This window comes from Equus asinus, chromosome 4 (assembly GCF_041296235.1).
Source record: "Equus asinus isolate D_3611 breed Donkey chromosome 4, EquAss-T2T_v2, whole genome shotgun sequence".
NCBI classification, from domain to species: Eukaryota; Metazoa; Chordata; class Mammalia; order Perissodactyla; family Equidae; genus Equus; species Equus asinus.
The window spans coordinates 52,609,410-52,630,057 of record NC_091793.1 but is presented as its reverse complement, the minus strand read 5'-3'; the positions used below and the strand labels follow the sequence as shown (position 1 = coordinate 52,630,057).

The 20,648-nt window shown below is 35.7% G+C and overlaps 1 protein-coding gene across 7 annotated transcripts in view; it reads left to right on the top strand.

Annotated features, from left to right (window-relative positions):
* The window catches only part of NAV3 (neuron navigator 3), a 775,925-nt gene that overhangs the window by 533,814 nt on the left and 221,463 nt on the right, over positions 1-20,648 (top strand). For all 7 annotated transcript variants that reach the window (XM_070507275.1, XM_070507277.1, XM_070507276.1 and 4 more), the window contains 2 exons: positions 3,961-4,078; positions 4,697-4,749. In XM_070507275.1, the coding sequence (XP_070363376.1) occupies positions 3,961-4,078; positions 4,697-4,749 (171 nt within the window). The remainder of the gene's footprint in view (positions 1-3,960; positions 4,079-4,696; positions 4,750-20,648) is intronic.

Genomic DNA, 20,648 nt, shown 5'->3' with positions numbered 1-20,648 from the left:
TGCTAGAATTTCTAAGTAGCCGTTTGGTCAATGCAATCTCATTACTTCTTCTGAATTATATAAAATATAATTATTACATGAGATGACATTTATATTCATAATATTGCAGTTAAAACAGTTGAGGAAAACTGCTTCAAATGTTTAGAGTAAATCATATTTAAAGCTTTGGCCAGAACCTTGATGACTAAAATACTCAATGATTCTGGGGCAGAAAATACCAAACATTGATTTATGATTTAATTTGATATTTTTCCTAATTATGTCAACTTCACTCAAAAGCCTGTATTTAATTCATTCCATAATCCTACAAAATACATTACCACACATTTTGTAGCTCATTCAACTGAGGCTAGCAGGATAAATACTGTGATTATTTTTTGTGGAAATGAATCAAGGTCAACTGTGAGTTCAGACCCAAAATCTGGACATGATTTCACCGTCCTGTTGTATTTATTTGGACAACAGTTTCTAATGACAGTTGGCAAGGTTGTTTGTTTCCTCTCTCATCAGAATATTATATAAGTTTATTGGTGAGTTGTAAGTACATTTATATACCGTGTGTCCTTTGCTTGAAGACTGTCTCATTAAAGATACACCTCATATTTCTACTTTTTAAAAATTTTTATTTTTATTTTTTAAAAGACAGAAAAGTATGCATATCTATATATAACATGCAAAAAATATATTTACAAGTTGTTTTTGAAAGCATCATTTTAAAAGGTACTGATTTACTTAAAGGGTCTCGAGTATCTTTTACATATGTTTATTATAAAGAATAAGTAAAATAAAGTATATAGGACTTATTTTTTCAATAGAGATTTATTTTAAATTCATTTTTGTAGTCTGAATTGATTTTACTGGTTGCAATTAAAGTCAGAGCTATTCTCTGAGCAAAGTTTCCAATGTTAGAGATGCCGGACAAATCAAAGCACTTAGGCTTAGGATTCCTCTGGAAGAAATCCTGGACCAAGTGAAAAATGTTTCATGAGCTAAATCAGAGGCTTTCCCAACAAGGTCTTGAAGCCAACCAGCTGACTTCCCATCTGTTTTCTCACCTAGGTCCCAGGAGGGATTTGGATAGAGTCTAAGGCACTGTTGACGTGCGTTTGGAGAATGAAAGTATTCTTATCTTCATTTTTAATACGTTCCATTCTATGTGTATTTAAATAAGTATTTTTTCTATAATGCCTTCTTAAAGCAAACTCCATGCAATATGGAGTTTGAAGGAGATGGTGTCACGATGGAGACGTTACAGGCCTGGATGAGAACATTGCGGCCTTAAAATTAGATACATCCCTGTGAGTTTGGATAATGGACAAAATTTGTGGCCCAGTGAATTAGAAGGCAGGAGAGTCAGAGATGTGAGTAGTGTCAGAAGTGAGGAATACAATTTCTTCAGTCTTCTGCCAATCCTCTCAAATTTTTTAACCTCTGCAAAACATTAACTTTAAGAAATATTTGTTGGAAAGCCATCATAGCAAATAAAACTAGATGCTGCAATGATGATAATAGCGGACATTTCTTCAGGGCTGACTCTGTGACAGGGACTTCACAAGTGCTATCTTCTTTCGTCCTGACACAATCTTATAACGTAAGTATTATTATCATTATTTTGCAGATGAGGAATCTGAGGTTTAGAAAGTATAAGTAACTTGTTCAAGGTCCCAATGGTGGTAAGTGGTCTGCTGGCCTCAAAGCCAGGTCTACCTGACTCCAGAACTCACATTTATCATCTTTTTGGGAGCCTTTAAAGTCAATCAACTGGTCCTTCTAACTTGCTGCCTGTGAGGATAAACTCAGATCAAGTCTGGCTCAACCTGAAATTTCTACCAGAAGGCCAAACATTTGATTGATGCTTAGATGAGGGGGATGTGCTCAATGTTTTAGATTCTAAACAATGTAAATCCTTATAAAAATAAAAGTTCATAATAGTACAAATAGAATAAAATCTTAATTGAAGAAAATGATCACCAAATAGGAGTCTATCTAAAAATCCTGTATTTTCTTTTCTAGTTCAGAAAACAGTTGTGCAAGTGATTTTTCTCACACTTTAATATCTTGAATATAAAGAAGATCATGGACATGGAGAAAGGAGATGTAATATTGTTGTCATATATGTTTTTCTTATGCAACTGGATGCTGCCAATTATTTGTGTCTTTCAGGAAGCTTCATCACCACTACATATGCATTAAGATGCCACTTTATATTTTCTAAAATAAAGAAACGTTCTCTTTTTATTCTATATTGTACTTTGGAATGTTTGTACCTAGGATCCATTAAAAAACTTAGCAGGCCCACTTTTAAGTTTTGGTCCTGTAAACATACTAGCATATGAATGTGCAAAGATACATATATAAAGATGCTTCTTATAACTTCAGATGTAGTGGAAACATATTTAAATGAATGTCCTTTAATAGCAGGATTAATATTATGTACAAAATAACATCAAAAATAGTGAGATAAATATATGTGAAATGGTTTTACAAATGTTATTAAAATGTTACATTAAAAGTTGAAAAATGCAGAATGAGATGTAAAATGTGAGCCAGATTTGGTTAAAAATCCTATTGTGTGTGTATGTGTAATGTGGTGAAGTTTGTGGGCAAACAAAAGAACTCTAGAACTATTCATACCAAATTATTCAAAAGTAAATGGGAGATGCAAGTTGTGAGGAGACTTTCACTTCTGAAATTTAATTTCTACACTTCTGATTTATTTTATTTTATTTTTACAAAAATATGTGTATTGGTTTTGTTAGAAATGAAAAAGAATGTTTTTTACCGTTTGCTTGGGCTTCAGTGCTCATGACTGTAAGATGCAACTTGCCTTTCCAGTCTAATTCCAGGCATCCTGTCTTAATTACAGCTTTAACATATGCCCTTGATTCCTCTGCCTCTTTGCCTTTCTGTATCTCATACCTTCTCTGGGGGAGGCCCTTCCCTCACTCCTTATGTTCAGGTTCCCTTATGTCCCCAGTTCTAATTCCAGTCTTCCATAACACATTTCCATGTGTATATATCTTAGCCAATTCCCCTCCTCTATTCTCATTTCAAGTTTTGCGTTCTTCTATTACATTACGTATCATAGTCTGCCTTGTAATAAACTTACAAATGTGTCCATATGAGCCACCCATGAAATTGAAAAGTTTTAACCCTTATTTATTTCCTTACAATTGGGCTACATTACATTAGCAGGTGCCCCATAACATTGAAAAATTAGCAACATTTTATTTTTGTGAAATTTTTGAACAGTTTCAGCTTTTCTTTATATCATAATCTGTTACTGAAGAGTCCCCTCCACTCTATGTCAAATTGCCAACCTTGTGACTTGTAATCAACTCCCCAATTCTATATTGTAATTTATATATAATAACTGCATTTGCTTCCTCTATTATCCTATATAAACACACTTCAAGGAGCTTAAATAGGAGAGGACAGTCCAAATAAAAAATCTAAGGCATTCACAGTTATTTCATAAAATGATGCCAAAATATTGTCACATGCAGTATCTCACATGACAAATTTAATAAAGTCTTCTCAGAGAAACACAAATTTTTATAGTAGCCTTCCTATATAAATCAGTCCAGGTGGTTTCCTTTTACAAAGACAGGCAGGATTATTTTCAACATGATGGAACCAGGGGAAAACGAGTGAGAACCCAAACTGATTTGCAAACAGGAGTTTCCTCAGTAGTCATCTGGGAGGGGAGTTTTGCTGTGTCACAAGTGACTAGTCCCTGGTTTCAGAGAGAGTGACTCATACCCCTTTGAAACAAGAGATAAGTGGGAGAAAGAGCTGTGTAAAAATTATTTTACAACTATTTCCCTTTCAGCTATGACTGCTTAAACTGGAATGTGATCCAGAATAGCTTCCCTTTGAATCCAACATTTGTCTGAAGCATTTTTATTGTCTCTCTTTTCCCTCATCCCATCTCACTTCTTCCCTGCCTCTGTTCAACAGATTTACACTGACTGGGCCAACCACTACCTAGCAAAATCGGGCCACAAGCGTCTGATCAAGGATTTGCAACAAGACATTGCAGATGGAGTACTGCTAGCTGAAATCATCCAGATCATTGGTAAGAGCTGCCCTCTGAGAGAAACCATGAGACTCTCTGCCCCCACCCCGTTTGGTAAAATACAATTTATGTTGAATGCATATGAACTTGGTCCATGTGTCTCTGAGATTAATGTAGCTCTCCTGTGATTTAATTAAAAATGTTTGTGCGAGAATGTTTGAAAAAGGCGGTTTGGCCATACTTTTAAATGGCTAGAACTGTATCTTTACATACACTGAATTGTCAGAAATGAATGCTTCATTAAACCATATGTCTCCCATGTGTGCATTTCCTTAGCTGGAGCAACTCATACACTCTGAGATTCCTTGAAACTGTATCCTGATCCAGAGGGACAATTGTGAAAGGTTTCATGTCAGCAGTCATTTGGCACAGGCTAAAGAATTAGCAGCAACTTCCTTCTCACTCACTCTTTTTTTTTTTTTGCTTGATTCGTGCATATGGAATTGGCGGCTGCTAGCAAGGGTGTCCTCTTGTACACGGCCTGGGAGACAGAGTGGATGTAGCAGCAGCATTTTGCTTGGTGTTTTTGTTTTCTTAGTCTCCTTTTTTTGTGTTTCACTTCATTGCTTAAGCATGTCGTTCTTTTTTTCTCTCTTTTATTTTATTTCTTGGCTTTAGCAAATGAAAAAGTTGAAGATATCAATGGATGTCCTAGGAGTCAATCTCAGATGGTAAGAATTATATTTATTCTAAATACAATGCTTATCTTCACTTCCAGATATAACTGCATTTGTAAATGGACTGGAAGTTTCCTTTGCATGTCTTCTTGCTTGTTTAAGAAACCATTTGATCACATCCTATGCATTTCTTTGGGTGCAATTTATGAACGAGTGATAGCATGAACACAGCTGAACATGTATGACTCTCAGATAACATATCTCCATGTGTTTTATCATGTCCTTGACATTTTTTTGTTCTGGTGTCTGATAATTTAGCTTAAGACTGGCCTTGGTAGCAATAAATCCCATTTCCAATTTTAAGTGGAGCCTTTTTGTCTGAACAACTGGTTTGAAGAAGAGAGCTTGCCATGTGCATTTTAAAAATATATAAATAGTATTTTCTTTGTTCATGACAAAGTCCAATGTAAACACATGGACTCTTCAACACTTTTGGAAATAGCTCTGAAGGCATGCTGCTGGAAGTTTGCTGAGCAGTGACTGACTGTGAGCTATGATTCATAGCCTTTTCCAGAAAGTCGTCTATTTACAGGTCTGTCTCTCCCCAGCCCTCTCTTGTCTTTACTAACTGGGAAAGCTTAAAGTTTTATAAAAAAATAATAGATTGATAAACTGCTGAAATAAAAACTCACCCTTTCTTAATTAAATAGCCACTACTTAATTTTATAGGACAACCTGAAGCATAAAATGCCTTAACTGAAGTTACATCAGCAGATAGCAGCAGGAAGGACAGCCAAAATCCACAAAATGGGGCTCCTCCAAAACTCTTTTTAGCACAGAATAGACATTTTAAATAAACTTAATGAGTTCTTCATTGTCAGAGACTGGAGGAAGGAAAAAATTTGTGAACTTTTTTGACCTGCTGACCTGCTTTACTTTATGTCAGAAAACTGAAATCCAAAATAATAAAAAGAAATTTATTTTTAAAGAGTGATTAACTAGCACATCTGGGAGTGTGTGTGTGTGTGTGCGTGCGTGTGTGTGTATGTTTAATGAGCACTCTGAGGACCTATTACAATGTCATGAACTCTGTGTAGCTGCTGGGAAAAAAATCACTGTGAAGAAAGGTTCTCTGTAACATACTTCAGTTTTAAAGAAACTTCCTGATCCAATTACTCTGGGCACAAACAGGCTCTATGGAAATTAATTACAGTTGTTTTCTGAAGTTCTACTGAAAGGAATTACAATACCTTCAGATCCTGCTACAATTAAAGCTGTGTGATGTTTGGAAAGACATGTAACCTCTCTGAGCCTCAGCTTTCTCATTTGTAAAATGAACCCTAATTAGGATATGATAATGACATATAATTATGAACTTTACTACCTAAACTGGAAATGTAAATGCAGAATGGTATTGCTACAGACTTTTAAAAGAGCGTATTCATGAATGAACATCTATTAAAAGATTTTTAGGGTTTTGTATTAAAAAGCTCTCTATTCCTTAGTATCACATATTATGTTTCCTAAACCCAGAACTGTTGGTTTTGCTTTTATTATTTCAACCAGAAGGAAGTGTTGGATACTAAAACTCTTACCTTCTCTGCTGTCATTCCAAGTTGATTCTGATGACAGAGAATCTGATAAACAGCCAAGCTAATACTTCATGGCAGAAAAGAAAACCCCAAAACTCCAAAGCTCATAAGTATGGATAGAGAAGCAGTCCTTAGATATTTATCTGAAACATCTGTAGCAAAGATTCTACAAATCTGTAAAAATATTCTCAGGAGTATCCAACTGTTAATTTTTGTTACTCCTTACTCTTTGTTAGCTACAAATTGTCATGTGACATCTAGTATGCATGTGATGTTGATGTGTCTGGTTCTGATAAAAAAAAAAATCAGAAAAATCAAAGCCTGAGAAATTCAAATGTTGTGAGAAGGGTAGTTTCTCCAGCCAAAAAGTATTAGTCGGAATCACACTGAATGTTGAGTAAGGATGACTTGGAGACTAATTTTTTCTGATATGGTTGACTTTTGAATCTGAAATTGGCATGTTCCCAATATGTTGATTCAGAAGAATACATAAGACATAAATGTACCTTTTTGGGTTGAATTATTTTTGCCTCTGTTCTTAAGAATTGGCATTGATGCTATGCTATTAATGAATAAAAGTTCCAGATTTTATCTGAGACAAGAGAGTAGAGGAGAGAGCATTATTATAGGATGACTAGGCTTATGAATTCCTGTATGTATTCCAAACAGGATGAGGCCTGTTTCTTTATTGCATAAACAACTAAGGGGGGCTGCGTTAGTAACAGTGTGTGTTGTCCTTACTCATAGAACTACTTTGATTTTTTTTGTGTCTCTGATCTTTTATGAACATTGGTTTCTATTTGTGTTTAACAACAGAAGATAAGCTAAAACTGGGGCTGGCCCCATGGTGTAGAGGTTAAATTCAGTGTGCTTCATTTCGGCAGCCTGGGTTTGCTGGTTTCGATCCTAGGAATGGACCTACACCACTCATCAGCCATGCTGAGGCAGCAACACATACATAAAGTGGAGAAAGGTTGGCATAGATGTTAGCTCAGGGCTAATCTTTCTCAAGCAAAAAACAGAGGAAGATTGGCAACAGATATTAGCTCAGGGCTAATCTTCCTCAGCAAAAAAAAAAAAAGAAAGAAAGAAAGAAAAAAAGGGAAGGTAAAACTAGGTCTGCTATTATTCCTAATCACAGATTGTCTTTATTTAAATTTCAAACTTGATAACCTTTGTTGGATTGTTTAAAGCCTCTAAGAATAGAAGTTCTCTTGTGCTATGAATCTACAATACATTGATGAATTCCCATAACAGCCAGTAGTTCATATTCAGCCAATATTAACTGAGCACCAAAGATACCAGGTTATAGGGACACTTGAGGGTCAGAGGAGAAAATATTTAAATACATAATAGCAACAGTGTTGCATAGGCAAGGGCAAAAGTAATGCGAAGGGAGTGAGCTCAGTGTGCTCCAGAAACAGATAGAAGGCCACTGTGGTTTGAGCATGGTAAGAGGTGTTTGGAGGGGACAATGGAAGCCTGATAATGAAGGGCTGAAGTAAGGAGTTTGTATGGTGGTTGAGGAGCCTTTGGAAGACTTTTAAAGCTGGACTGTGGCATGATCTCATGTAAATGTTAAAGGATTACCATAGATGCTTTCTGGGAATTATAGAATACCTACGTGTTGGTCTCCAATTGAAAGTGGGAGATGAAGAGTATAGGAAGTATGAAATGGCCCCCAATTTTTTGGCCTGAATGAGTTAGTGGTTACCATTAGATAAGTAGCTTATTATGGACGGAGAAAACAAGCTAAAGATGGAGAGGGGAGGATGACAGATTTACATTTTGACAAGTATGCATTGGAACATCAAGTAGGAGGTGACTTCAGGCAATTAGACGTGTTTCTGAAGATCAGAAGTAACGAATTGGTCAGAGTATGCCTAGTGCAGAGGTAATGGCTGAAGCCATGGATAAGGATGACATCTCACAGGAGGTCTGTGTAAAGTCAGAAGGGAGGAAAGCTGAGGTTCTCACACTGGGGAGTATCAATATGTGTGTGATGAACAGAGGTGTAGAGTCAGAAAAGGGTGAGAGAGTAAGGCCGTCATTGAGAGTGCCAATCAACAGATGTAGATTCTTAATCCTTAGGGGCAGCTCAAGCTTGGACTAGTACTTAGGCTAACCCAGTGAGATAGGGCAAAGTAAGATGAGCAGAATCTGGCAAATGCAGTCAAATGCTACCTAGCCAACTCTCTGGTATACTGGAACAAGGAAGTTAGTTCTGGTAGTTAGAAATTAGATAGTCGCTAGTGACCTTTATGTAAACATCTTCTATAGAGTGATCGTGTGTTAAGGAGTAACAAAGAGGTGCAGATATCCAGTGAGTCTTGAAAAATCTTTCTAGGAGTATCCTGTTGAAGAAAGAATGAAAAATACAAGTTTGAGAGGAAGGCAAAGTCAGGAGAATTTTTGCAAGAGGGGAAGAAGGCAGAGAAGGAGGAAGCAGTAGGGAGACGGGAGGGTCCCAGGGAATAGGGAGACCGGTGATGATCCTCCTAAAGGGAGTAGCAAAGGAGGAAATGGGAATTCTGTGTGGAGGATTTAATGTTGGATAAGAATGGGTATAGCTTTTCCTTTGTGTCATGTCACAAGCAGATATGGTTGTGTGAAGATATGAGTATTTGAAAGTGGATTAAATAGAAATGGAAGGAATTCAAATGAATATGTTAACTTCAGAATATTAGAGAATCCTAATGCCTTCTTTTCCATGTGATTCTGTGATGGTTACCTTATAATATGAAGAAAAATTCAACTCTGGTATCTCATAATAGATAAAGAAGATTCAAAAATAATTCTTTTAAATAACATGGACCAATGAGCACATATTTGAGAAAAATATGAATTTGTCCTTTCAGCAGTTTATTAGCTTGATTATTGAGAAATTTTGATTTATATTTACTCTAAATTTCAAAGTCATAGTTATATTTTCTTAATAAGTTTGACACTAAACTCATCCTGAAAAACAGAACTTTGTTTGCAGGAGCTTAGTCAACACTATATTTAACTTCATCTGAAGATGCAGTTACTAATGTGGATGGCACCTGTTGAATAATTTCTAGGTGGGTGGTATCAGGATTCAAAATATATGCTGCATGCCACAACTTCGGTGAGATTACATGAGGAAATAAATTAGTAAACTATAAATACCAAGAATGTCCAGAATGCCCAGCAGATTAAAAATAGCAGAAAAAATGCCCAACATTTATTTGAAATGCAGAGGCACAAGTGCAAGGTTCTTAGACAAAAATGTAAAACATGTAGGGGAAAAATTGTTTTGAAAACAAATTTTTAAAAAAATTTTAAAATAGAACATATGGCACCAGGCCAGTTAACTCAGTTGGTTAGAGCGTGGTGCTAATAAAATAGACTGTTATATTTAAGAATCTTTACAGGGGCTGGCCCCGTGGCCGAGTGGTTAAGTTCTCTTGGTCTGCTTCGGTGGCCCAGGGTTTCGCAGGTTCGGATCCTGGGTGCGGACATGGCACTGCGCCTCAGGCCACCTTGAGGCAGCGTTCCACTTGCCACAACTAGAAGGGCCCACAACTAATAATATAAAACTATGTACTGGGGGGATTTGGGTAGAAAAAGCAGGAAAAAAAAAGATTGGCAACAGTTGTTAGCTCAGGTGCCAATCTTTAAAAAAAAAAATGAATCTTTACAAATGCATAGAGGGATTAGGAAATTTGATTATGTGAAATAGCTGCAAACCAAGAATTAGATTATATGGCACAGTTAAGGATCTGGCAATGTGGCTCACAGTCTGTCCTTCTCTTTGTTAGCCTCTGCCTTTGCCTCAGCCTAGTAGCTTAATTGTTTTTCAGCCACAACCTTCAACCTCATTTTCTATCACATCAAGTTGTTTAAAATTTGCTAATATGAGGATTTTTGGAACGTTTGTGCCTGTTATCCTTTTTTATTTCTGGAGGATGGAAACTTAGGTTTCAGTCTTCCCTTAATTCTCTGATTCCATGCCCCACGGGTTGTGGCTTCCAGAATAATTACCGTTATGGATTTCACGGGCATCTTTATTCTATTTCTATGGCTTGCAGTTATCTGGACAGTGAAACTATTCATGATAGTAAAAGTATCCTGTGCTTTTATCAGTACTCTGTCCTTTAAAGTTTTAGTTCTTTCAGCCACTGCTTGTAATTGCTGCTCTTTTAAAGGATCTATTTAGATAAGATAAGAAGATGAGGTTCTTAACCAAATAGGGAAGAGATAAAATATTGGAATGCTCTTAAAGGTTTAATAAAATCTTATAAATGGCATACTGCAGGATTCTAGCACTATGAGTCAGAGGAGTGGAATATTGCTAAGTTAGTCCATTCACATGATCCCCTGCCATTTTGAAACTGTTCCTCTTCTGGAATGTCTAGAAAAAGATAGCTTAATGAAGACAAATGCTTTACTACAAATATAGCTCTGATCTCTAAAGAAATACCAGATGAAAATCTCTACTTTGTAGTTTCTTTAATGATTTCATTATTTTCGCATGGGCTCAAACTTTGCAAGAATAAGCATAAACTACTAGTATTAGGAAATTTATATTAAATTATTAGAATATCTTGATGATTTTTAAAACTGAGTTTGTCTCTCGAAGTTTCTCTGTGTACTGGTAATTTAAAGTTCAAATGAAGCGATTGATATAGCATGGAGGCTTCAAGAGGAAGTATGTCATGTTGAAAGGACAGTGGTCACTGGAATTCTAATTCTCACTACGTGGTCCAGGGAAAACATTCAGTGAACACTCAGAGTCTACATTCGTTTCTGCAATACGGAAATGAGACTGATGAACTCTAAAGTACGTTGGAACTGACTCGCTGGATTGATTTAACAAAATACCAAAGACCATGGTTTCTATTTAGTATTTTATCTTAGAGATATATTTGGGTTTCAATCTTTATAGCTTTTAAAAACTACATTCATAGTAAGGTCAGAAAGATATTTCCTAAACTATATTGTTTAATTTATAAAGAAAAACAGCAGCAACGTGGAAATTATATTTTTTGGAATTATGAGAGTTATCTGGTCTGCCACTCAGAAATTTAGAAAATGTTGAAAATACAAGAATGCTTTTCTGCATTGACTTTATAATATATAATAAATAGTTAAATGTTCTTTTCATGAGTATCAATATTTAAATTGGTTTGCAGCATTAGTAGAACAAATAGAAATTGAAATAAAATAACGAATTTTGGATTGGATCCAGACTTCATGTAAATGTTTTCTTTCTTTTTGGAGAGAAGATATAAAATTTTTCCCTTTTTTTGAGGGAAATTTGTGGCCTTTATGTGTACATATAATAACCACTGCAAAATGTAGTTAATCTTTCTACTATATATTTGAGAATCGACCACTTTCTTAAACATTTAGCATGCTCTCTATCCTGATTTTTTAACTTAAAATGCTATAAATTGTTTCCCAGTGATAGGCTAGTATCCCAGTAAACACAAAATACAATCATACCTGGTATTAGAAAACATATTTTGTAACAATCTTTTCATAACTTTGGTATTTATTACCTTCAATAACCTAGTTTTTTTTTTAAAAAAGCAGTTATTGCTGCCACTTTTTCAATCCCTCTCTTGAAATGTATTAGAAAATTACCACTTATGATAATCATTGGTGAAATATTTAACAGACCAGTTTTTAAAATCCTAGTTTGAAAACAGTATACTAAGATACGAGGCCATTTTAAATATGAACTGTGATATTCTTAACTTAAAAACCTGTGATGATTAACTAATTTTATAAAAAATTGCTTTTATAAGGAGAGAAAAAGAAAATGAAATAGGAGGAATCTTGTTCCCTTGATCTCAGTATAATCATTTGAAAAGTTCATCTTGGATGAGATGAATTATTTGAAAATCAGTAGATGTGCCCAAGCTATTTTCTCTATGCCCTTATATTTAACTGATTTTAATATGAATTCAGTTAAACTGACTTGTGTGGATAGACACAGACAAAAGTTCATGAAATTCCTGGTTACACTTTGAAAAATCATATTGCCCACTTCATTTGTATTAGTGATGTTTCAAACATAACAAAAAGTGTGGTGAAATCATTTCATAGAAATGTCAAATTTTAGGGATGGACCTGAGAATTCAGCACTATCAGCATCACTTTTTGATTCACCTATTGATTGAATGTCAACCATATTTTTTTGGTGCTGTGTGAGACGCTTTGCTTCTGTTTTTCACTTAGTCATCACAGCAAACCTACAAAGGAACTAGATCTCATTGAAGCTGCCTATGTCCCTGTTTAGTAAGCAGAAGAATTGTGTGTGGTCTCATGTCTATTTGAGTCTAGGCCAAATTGCTTTTAAACTTATTAGCAAATATGTGAAACAAATTAAGGCCTGGAATACAAATCTTTGTATTTTTATCTCCTTTTCTTCTTCTTTTTCTTCTCCTCCTCCTCCATCTCCTCATCCCTCCTCCTTCTCCTTCTTCTCGCTCTCTTTTTCTTTTGCTAAGAAACATTTACCTTGAGCTAATATCTGTTGCTAATCTTCCTCTCTCTCTCTTTTTTTTTCTCCCCAAAGCCCCAGTACATAGTTGTATATTCTACTTGTAAGCCCTTCTGGTTCTTCTGTGTGAGCCACTGCCACAGCATGGCTACTGACAGACGAGTGGTGTGGTCCTGTGCCTGGAATCAAACCCAGGCCACCAAAACAACAAGAGCACCTGACTTCAAACACTAGGCCATCAGAGCTGGCTCATTTCCTTCATTTCTAATGTTTCGGTTCCTCTCCCTTTTCCTCCCCAACCCCCAACCTTGCACTATAAATAAGTGTTTTTCTTCCATCTATGGCAGGAATATAACCTTTGGTTAGGTTGGGAGAGGGCATGGGCATGTGAAATAACAGGGATTTATCGATTTTGTGGTGAAATTATGCATTTGGCAAATAATTAATTCTTAGATGTAACTTTAGCCCTGAATATAAATAAATATTGTCTAAGTTTAGAACAGTTTTACCCTTCATAATAAAAGAGTAAGATCCCTTGTCTTGTTTGGTTCTTCAGAACAAACTGAAAAGCAGGAATTTATTACAAACCACAGAGCTTATCTTCAGGTCAAGGAATACTGAAGAAGTTTTTATAGTTTTATATTTATAACACTTTACATTAGCAATTATACCTTATAACAAAGATTAAATAGTATGTATAATTGGTAGCAAATATTAAATGTTCATTATTCTTTATCATTAATTATCAAGTTGGTTAAAATAAAATAGAAAAATTTTGAAAAAAAAATTTTATCTGATAAAATCCTCATGAGTTTTCCCTATCTATGTTTATACCTATATACATCTATCTATTCAAACATACACGACAAACGCATGATCCTGTCATAGCATGTCTGTGTTTATATAAATCATTCCTAGTATGAATAGATATATATACGTGCTGTTTTCCTTTCCATTTCACAGATAAGGAAGCTGAGGTTTCGGGAGAGTAAAAATTTTCTCAATTTCTTACAACGTGTAAATTGCAATAGTTGGATGCAAACCCAGTTTTATTTCACTGCAAAACTTTTAATTATTATACTGTAATGTTTAATTAATGAACTGATTCCTTGTATCTAACCACAGATCAACTAAACAAAAAAACAAATGGAAGTCTGAAGCAAAATTACTCTCTCCTACCCCTCCCCCATCCCACAACACAAACTAACTTGAGAGGGGACAGGCAAACATGTATCTTAGCAGTGCAGTGACATGAGGCCCCTAATTACTGCGCTGTTCACCTCCCCTCCCTCCAGACTTAGCAAATTGAAACTCAGAGGGCAATGCGTGGACTTCTGCATACTGACAGATCCCAGCTCATCCTTAGGCCTACTAAAGTTTTGGTATCTGTTGCTTTACTGAGTAGCTAATTGTATCAGTTTCCTGTGGCTGCTGTAGCAAATTATCACAAAATTGGTGGCTTAAAACAATAGAAATTTAATCTCTCACAGTTCTGGAGGCCAGGACTGAAATCAACATCGTGGGACCAAAAAAGGTGTCAGCAGTCCTGTGCTCCCTCCAGAGGCTGCAGGGGTAATCCGGTCCTTACCTGTTCAGCTTCTAGTGACTGGCAGCATTCCTTGGCTTGTGGCCACATCAATCATTCTATGTGTTAATCTACCAGGATATAAAAATGCATTAGATATCTGCAAAATAATTTGGAAACTTTTAAGCCTTGTAAACTTAGAATATGTATGGGACAAGTGGATTTTGCATACTATTTCTGTCTTTACCTTCACTCTACACAATTTCATCCTTATATTCAACCGAATATATACTGAGCACCCATTTTGTGCCAGGCCTTGTGTCCTGGCCACCTGTCAATCATGTAGAGAGCGCTTGAGTCAGAGGCTGGAAATGGCTCAGTTAGAATATCTGAATTATAGAAGTAGGAAACAGTGTGGCATTTATTAAATGTGTATTTATTAATTGTGTAAACTTATACAAAGTATGCTATCTCTCTAAGCCTCTATTGAATGGGAAAAATAACATGAACTTTACCAGAGTTTATGGTGAAGATGAAAGGGGTTTTGCATTTGGAGTAAATAACATATACATGCTTAAAATTCTGTATAGACTCCCTTCCTGTGCTAGGTTGTTGAGTGGTGGAGGAGAAAATTGAGAAGTAGCTTTCAAACCATTTCCCTGCTTCCATTTTTGACATATAGTATTGGATTTTTACTGCAGCTTGTTCAACTAGTGTGTTGTGAAGTAAACGTTACAAATGACTTTTTGTGTGTATGTATGTGAGGGATTGGTCCTGAGCTAACATCTGATGCCAATCTTCCTCTTTTGGCTTGAGGAAGACTGTCCCTGAGCTAACATCTGTGCAATCCTCTTCTATTTTGTGTGTGGGACACCGCCATAGCTTGCTTTGATGAGTGGTGTATAGGACCACACCCAGGATCTGAACCTGCGAGTCCTGGGCTACTGAAGAGGGGCCCACAAACCTACGCATTATGCAACCACGCTGGCCCACAATACAAGTGACATTTTTTTAATGAAATACACTAAAATCCAATTTTTAAAATTCAGAATGCATTGCTCATAGTATGAGTAGAAATTGATTTGTGAAACTTTTATTGCTATCAATAAATTGATGTTTATACCATGTGGTTATATAAGATATATGTCTTCAATGCAACACTGATCATTTCTTTCTTTTGCTTAAAACACAGCTTTGTCTCCCTGAGCTTTCAGATCAGTCCTAGACCCTTAGCAGAACATGGAGACTGTTCCTGATCTAGCCCCTATTTATCTCTATGGCCTTGTCTCCTGCTACAAGATTCTCCAGATCTCCAGAGTCTTGTTCCTGGAGTCCCTTCTGCCTGATCTCTTTTCCTACATTGGTTCTTGAAAGCTATTGAAGGCTACCAACCTTTGGAGTTGCCTATTTTCAAATTGGTAAACAAAGAAGTTGTGGAGAAAGATTTAAGTGAGGTTCAACTCTCAATCTTCCCATCTGTTCTGAATTCTTTGCAGGTCTCTTAACCTAAGATGCTTCTCAACCTTGACCAGTTCACGTATTGCTCGTTCCCTGGGCTCACCTCACACCGCATCCTCTTATTTGGTTAACCCTTCCTAACTTTTCAGGGATTGGCCCAGGCTTCCTCTTAAGCAGAAAACTGTGGGGATTAATGACATAGGCTTTTATTTTGACATATTCTCTCTCTGTAACCTTGAGCATGTCAGTTTAATTCTCTAATCAACACTTTATCATTGTAAAATGGTATAGTAATAGCAACTTCAGAAGAAGATATCTTTGTAACCATGTTAGATAAGTTTACTTACTAATAATCTTTTCCTTTCCTAGTTCTTTGACTTCTGATCAGGAATAGACTCTTCTGCATCCTTCTCTACGAGTCTGTGTTTCTCTGATGATAACCTTCATCACATTACATTGGAATTACCTCTCTTTCTCTCCTATAAAACTATATATTTTTAAGGGCTTCGACATGTCTCAATGAACAAGTAAGTGTTAAGTGAATGAATGCAGACAAATATCTTAAAAATTTTAACCAGTGAAACAACACTCCTACATTTTACTTTAATTCTCCAGCCAAATTTATATTAAAAAAATTTATATTAAAGTCTTTGGCTGAAATCCATATAATAATTTGAATTCTACGATGGGATGGAAGTTTGCTCAAACTGAGCCATCTTATCTATTTTTCTTTTTGGTTGAAATCACATGTATTCAACTTGTTTATTGACACTGCAGTGCACATTTATCATGAAAAATAGGAAGTATAGTTAATTAAAAATAGCACAAGTCACAAAAGAATCCACCACCCAGAGAAACAAAAGTTAGGTTTGATTTATATTCTACGGGATTTTTTTTCTCTGTGTGATTCACAACAGCAGTAGCTAGTACTCCAGACGTGCCCTAACGAGGATGCGCTGCCTCTATAGAGAAAACTCAGTCTTTGAAGTATTGCCTGCTATCCAGTTTATGGTTATTTAGCTTTTTATATTGTAGTGATTTTAGAATCCAAGGGGCAACAGAGCCTCTTCAATTTAGCTCCAGGCCAAATTTAGCTCTGTAAACATAATTGCAGAAAGTAAAGACTGGCATGATCTATTTTCAAGCATCCTTGTGAGCAGTTTTGCTCTTGGTTGCTCTGTTAGGCATGCCTACTCCCCCTTCTGACACTTGTCTAACCTTACCAAAATTGGACTTAGCCTTCGAGTCCAAATGATGCTTCTTCTGTGAAGCTTTCCCCAGATCTGTAGTGAAAATTGATGTCATTCTCTTCACTGTCATACAGTGTTGTTTCTAATTCTCGTTTGAAATTTATCATATTATGCCTTGTGTTATGGTGATTTATGAATCTTTTTGTCTCTTCAACTATTTTACAGGCTGATAAAGGCAAAGACCTTATAATTCATTTTTATATTCCTTCACCATCTAGCAGAGCTCTTCGCCTATAATAGACAGTCAGTAGATGCTGAATGAATTTATCACTCATTGTTGAGTGTTGGTGCCGTGGTTTAAAGTTAATCACAAACTATAAGGTTGATATTAATCATGCTCAGATATTTAGTACCTAATTTAATTTCTATTAAATATCCATAAGTAAAAAAGAAAGAAACCTGTGAATAGACAAGGTGTGATTTTGTTAATATTATGGAAGATTCCCCCAGTTACATTCCAAAAACAGGTTGTACCAGTTTTGTAGTAAGAATGCTGAAAGGCTAGGTGTCATAAAACATGCCACTTAAAGTGTGTGAGTTCAATAAGGAGCTGGGCTAATTAAAAACCCCACATTTCTTTTGCAATAGTTTGTTCAACAGTGAAGTGAATAAACACAAATATTTCCAGTATAGCCTCTAGCTATGATTAGTATGTCAAGAACACATATTGACCCTCAGGTTAAAAAAACTGTAAAGGCACAAATACACTGATGCCTGTCTTGAGGTTTAATAAAAGAAGATAAATGAGAGCTCTTCTTTTCCTCATTTTAAACCCAATTTGTGATTTAGCAATTAGCGATGCTCATATTCAGTAAGTTCATCAGGGTGAAGATAAATGTACAATTTTGAAATTAGACAATAAAGAAATTTCCGTTTTGAAAAATGGCTCCTATTTTTCATAGGAGTAGTATAAGATGTTGGAAATGAGTCAATGCTGTTTATGAGGACAGTGGCTATATCTTGAAATTTATATCTGTAGCACTGAGCACAATTCCAGGCATAAAGTAAGTTTAATAAATGCTTGATGAATGAATAAATGAATGGTTTGTTTTTATAGAACACAAACAAAATTAAACAGTAGTGCTCCAAGATACTAATATTAATTATACAAACAGAAACTATTCAGGTCTAAAAATATGAACCAACTTCTATTGAATTGGTTTAGTGTCTTCAGTAAAGAAAATGCACGCAGTGGTCCATTTTCATATTTACTCTAGCAAAACTGTGTTTTTGTTTAGGCCACTGTGATAACATTAAGTATTTTCATAGAATCCAAAAGCCTCAAGGCTCCATGTGCCCATACGTTTTGGAACTTCTGAAAATATTGACTGTGTCTAGAACTTAGAAACTTTTTGTTTTATTTTCATTATACAGTCAATATTTTTATAGTTATCTAGCCATACTTAAATTTAACAGGAAAAATAGAGGCAACATAGGACTTCCATGCCAAAAAAATGTAAACCACAGAAAGAAGGACCTAAGAAATTGTGCATGGCATAACAATAGATAAGTAAATGTCCTGGGAGTGACTGTCCATGAGCTACAGCTATGACTATCACCTGAGCCAAATGAGAAATGGGGTGCCCACAGAACTGAGAATGAGTTTCCTAGCATTACCACTATAAAGGGAGATATATATTTTAATACCTCAGGAATAAAATGTAAAACACATGAATTATATAGTATCATGGTCCAAATTAACAAAAAACAATGTACTGCTCTCGTCTGAACAGTGCGTCCACATGGGGTAAGTTGAAATTATATGGAGTTACTTTCTTTGAAGACTATAGATTGAAGCTTTGGTTCCCAAGCTTTGCTGCAAATTGGAATCAGCTGAGGATTTTTAAAACGTTCTGATATTTGGCTGCTGTCTTCAGACATTCTGATTTAACTGATGGTGGTGTAAATTGGGCATGTATAGATTTAAAGTTTCTCAGGTGATTCTAATGTGTAGCAAAGTTTACAAATCATTGGATTAAAAGTTTGGATATAGGGGGCTGGCCCATGGCGCAGCAGTTAAGTTCGCATATTCCGCTTCTCGTTGGCACAGGGTTTGCTGGTTTGGATCCTGGGTGTGGACATGGCACTGCTTGTCAAAAGCCATGCTTTGGTAGGTGTCCCACGTATAAAGTAGAGGAAGAGGGGCATGATGTTAGCTCAGGGCCAGTCTTCCTCAGCAAAAAGAGGAAGATTGGCAGTAGTTAGCTCAGGTCTAATCTTCCGCAAAAAAAAAAAAAAAAAGTTTGGATATAGAACACTCCATCCAAAAACAGCAGGTTACACATTCTTCTCAATGTGCATGCAACATTCTCAAGGATAGACCATATGTTGGGAAACAAAGCAAGATTCAATAAATTCAAGAGGATTGGGATAATATCAAGCATCTCTTCTGACCATAAAACTATGAAACTAGAAATCAATTACAAGAAAAAAGCTGGGAAAGGGGCAAAGATGTGGAGATTAAACAACATGCTACTGAACAACCAATGGATCATTGAAGTAATCAAAGGAGAAATCAAATATTATCTGGAGACAAATGAAAATGAAAACACACCATACCAACTCATTTGGGATGCAGCAAAATGGTCCTAAGATGGAAATTCATTATAATACAGCCTCACCTCAACAAACAAGAAAAATCTCAAATAAACAATCTCAAACAACACCTAACAGAACTAGAAAGAGAAGAAGAAACAAAGTCAGTAGAAGAGAATTAATAAAAATTAGAGCCAGAAATAAATCAGATTGAAACAAAAGAGTTAGTAGAAAGGATCAATGAAACAAAGAACTGGTTCTTCAAGAAGATAAACAAAATTGGCAAACCCTTAGCCAGGATCACTAAGAAAAAAAGAGAGAAGACTCAAATAAATACGATTAGAAATGAAAGAGGAGAAATTACAATGGATACCACAGAAATACAAAAGATTATAAAAGAATACTATGAAAAACTATATGCCAACAAATTGGACAATCTAGAAGAAATGGATAAATTCTTAGACTCTTAGAACCTCCCCAAACTGAATCAAGAAGAAATAGAGAATCTGAATAAATTTATCACAAGAGATTAAAACAGTAATTAAAAACTTCCCCAAAAATAAAAGTCGAGGGCCAGATGGCTTCTCTGGAGATTTCTACCAAAGATTCAAAGATTTAATACCTTTCCTTCTCACACTATTCCAGAAAATTGAGGAAGATGGAATGCTTCCTAACTCATTCCATGAGGCCAACATCACCCTGATACTAAAGCCAGACAAGGACAACACAAAGAAGGAAAAGTACAGGCCAATATCGCTGATGAACATAGATGCAAAAATCCTCCACAAAATATTGTCAAAATGAATACAACAATACATTAAAAAGATCATACAACATGATCAAGTGGCATTTATACCAGGGACACAAGCATGTTTCAACATCCACAAATCAATCAATTTGATGCACCACATTAACAAAATGAGGAAGAAAAATGACAAAATCATCTCAATAGATGCTGAGAAAGCATTCGACAAGATCCAACAGCCATTTATGATAAAAACTCTCAATAAAATCGGTACAGAAGGAAAGTACCTCAACATAATAAAGGCCACATATGACAAACCCATAGCTAACATCATACTCAATGGGGAAAAACTGAAAGCCATTTCTCTCAGAACAGG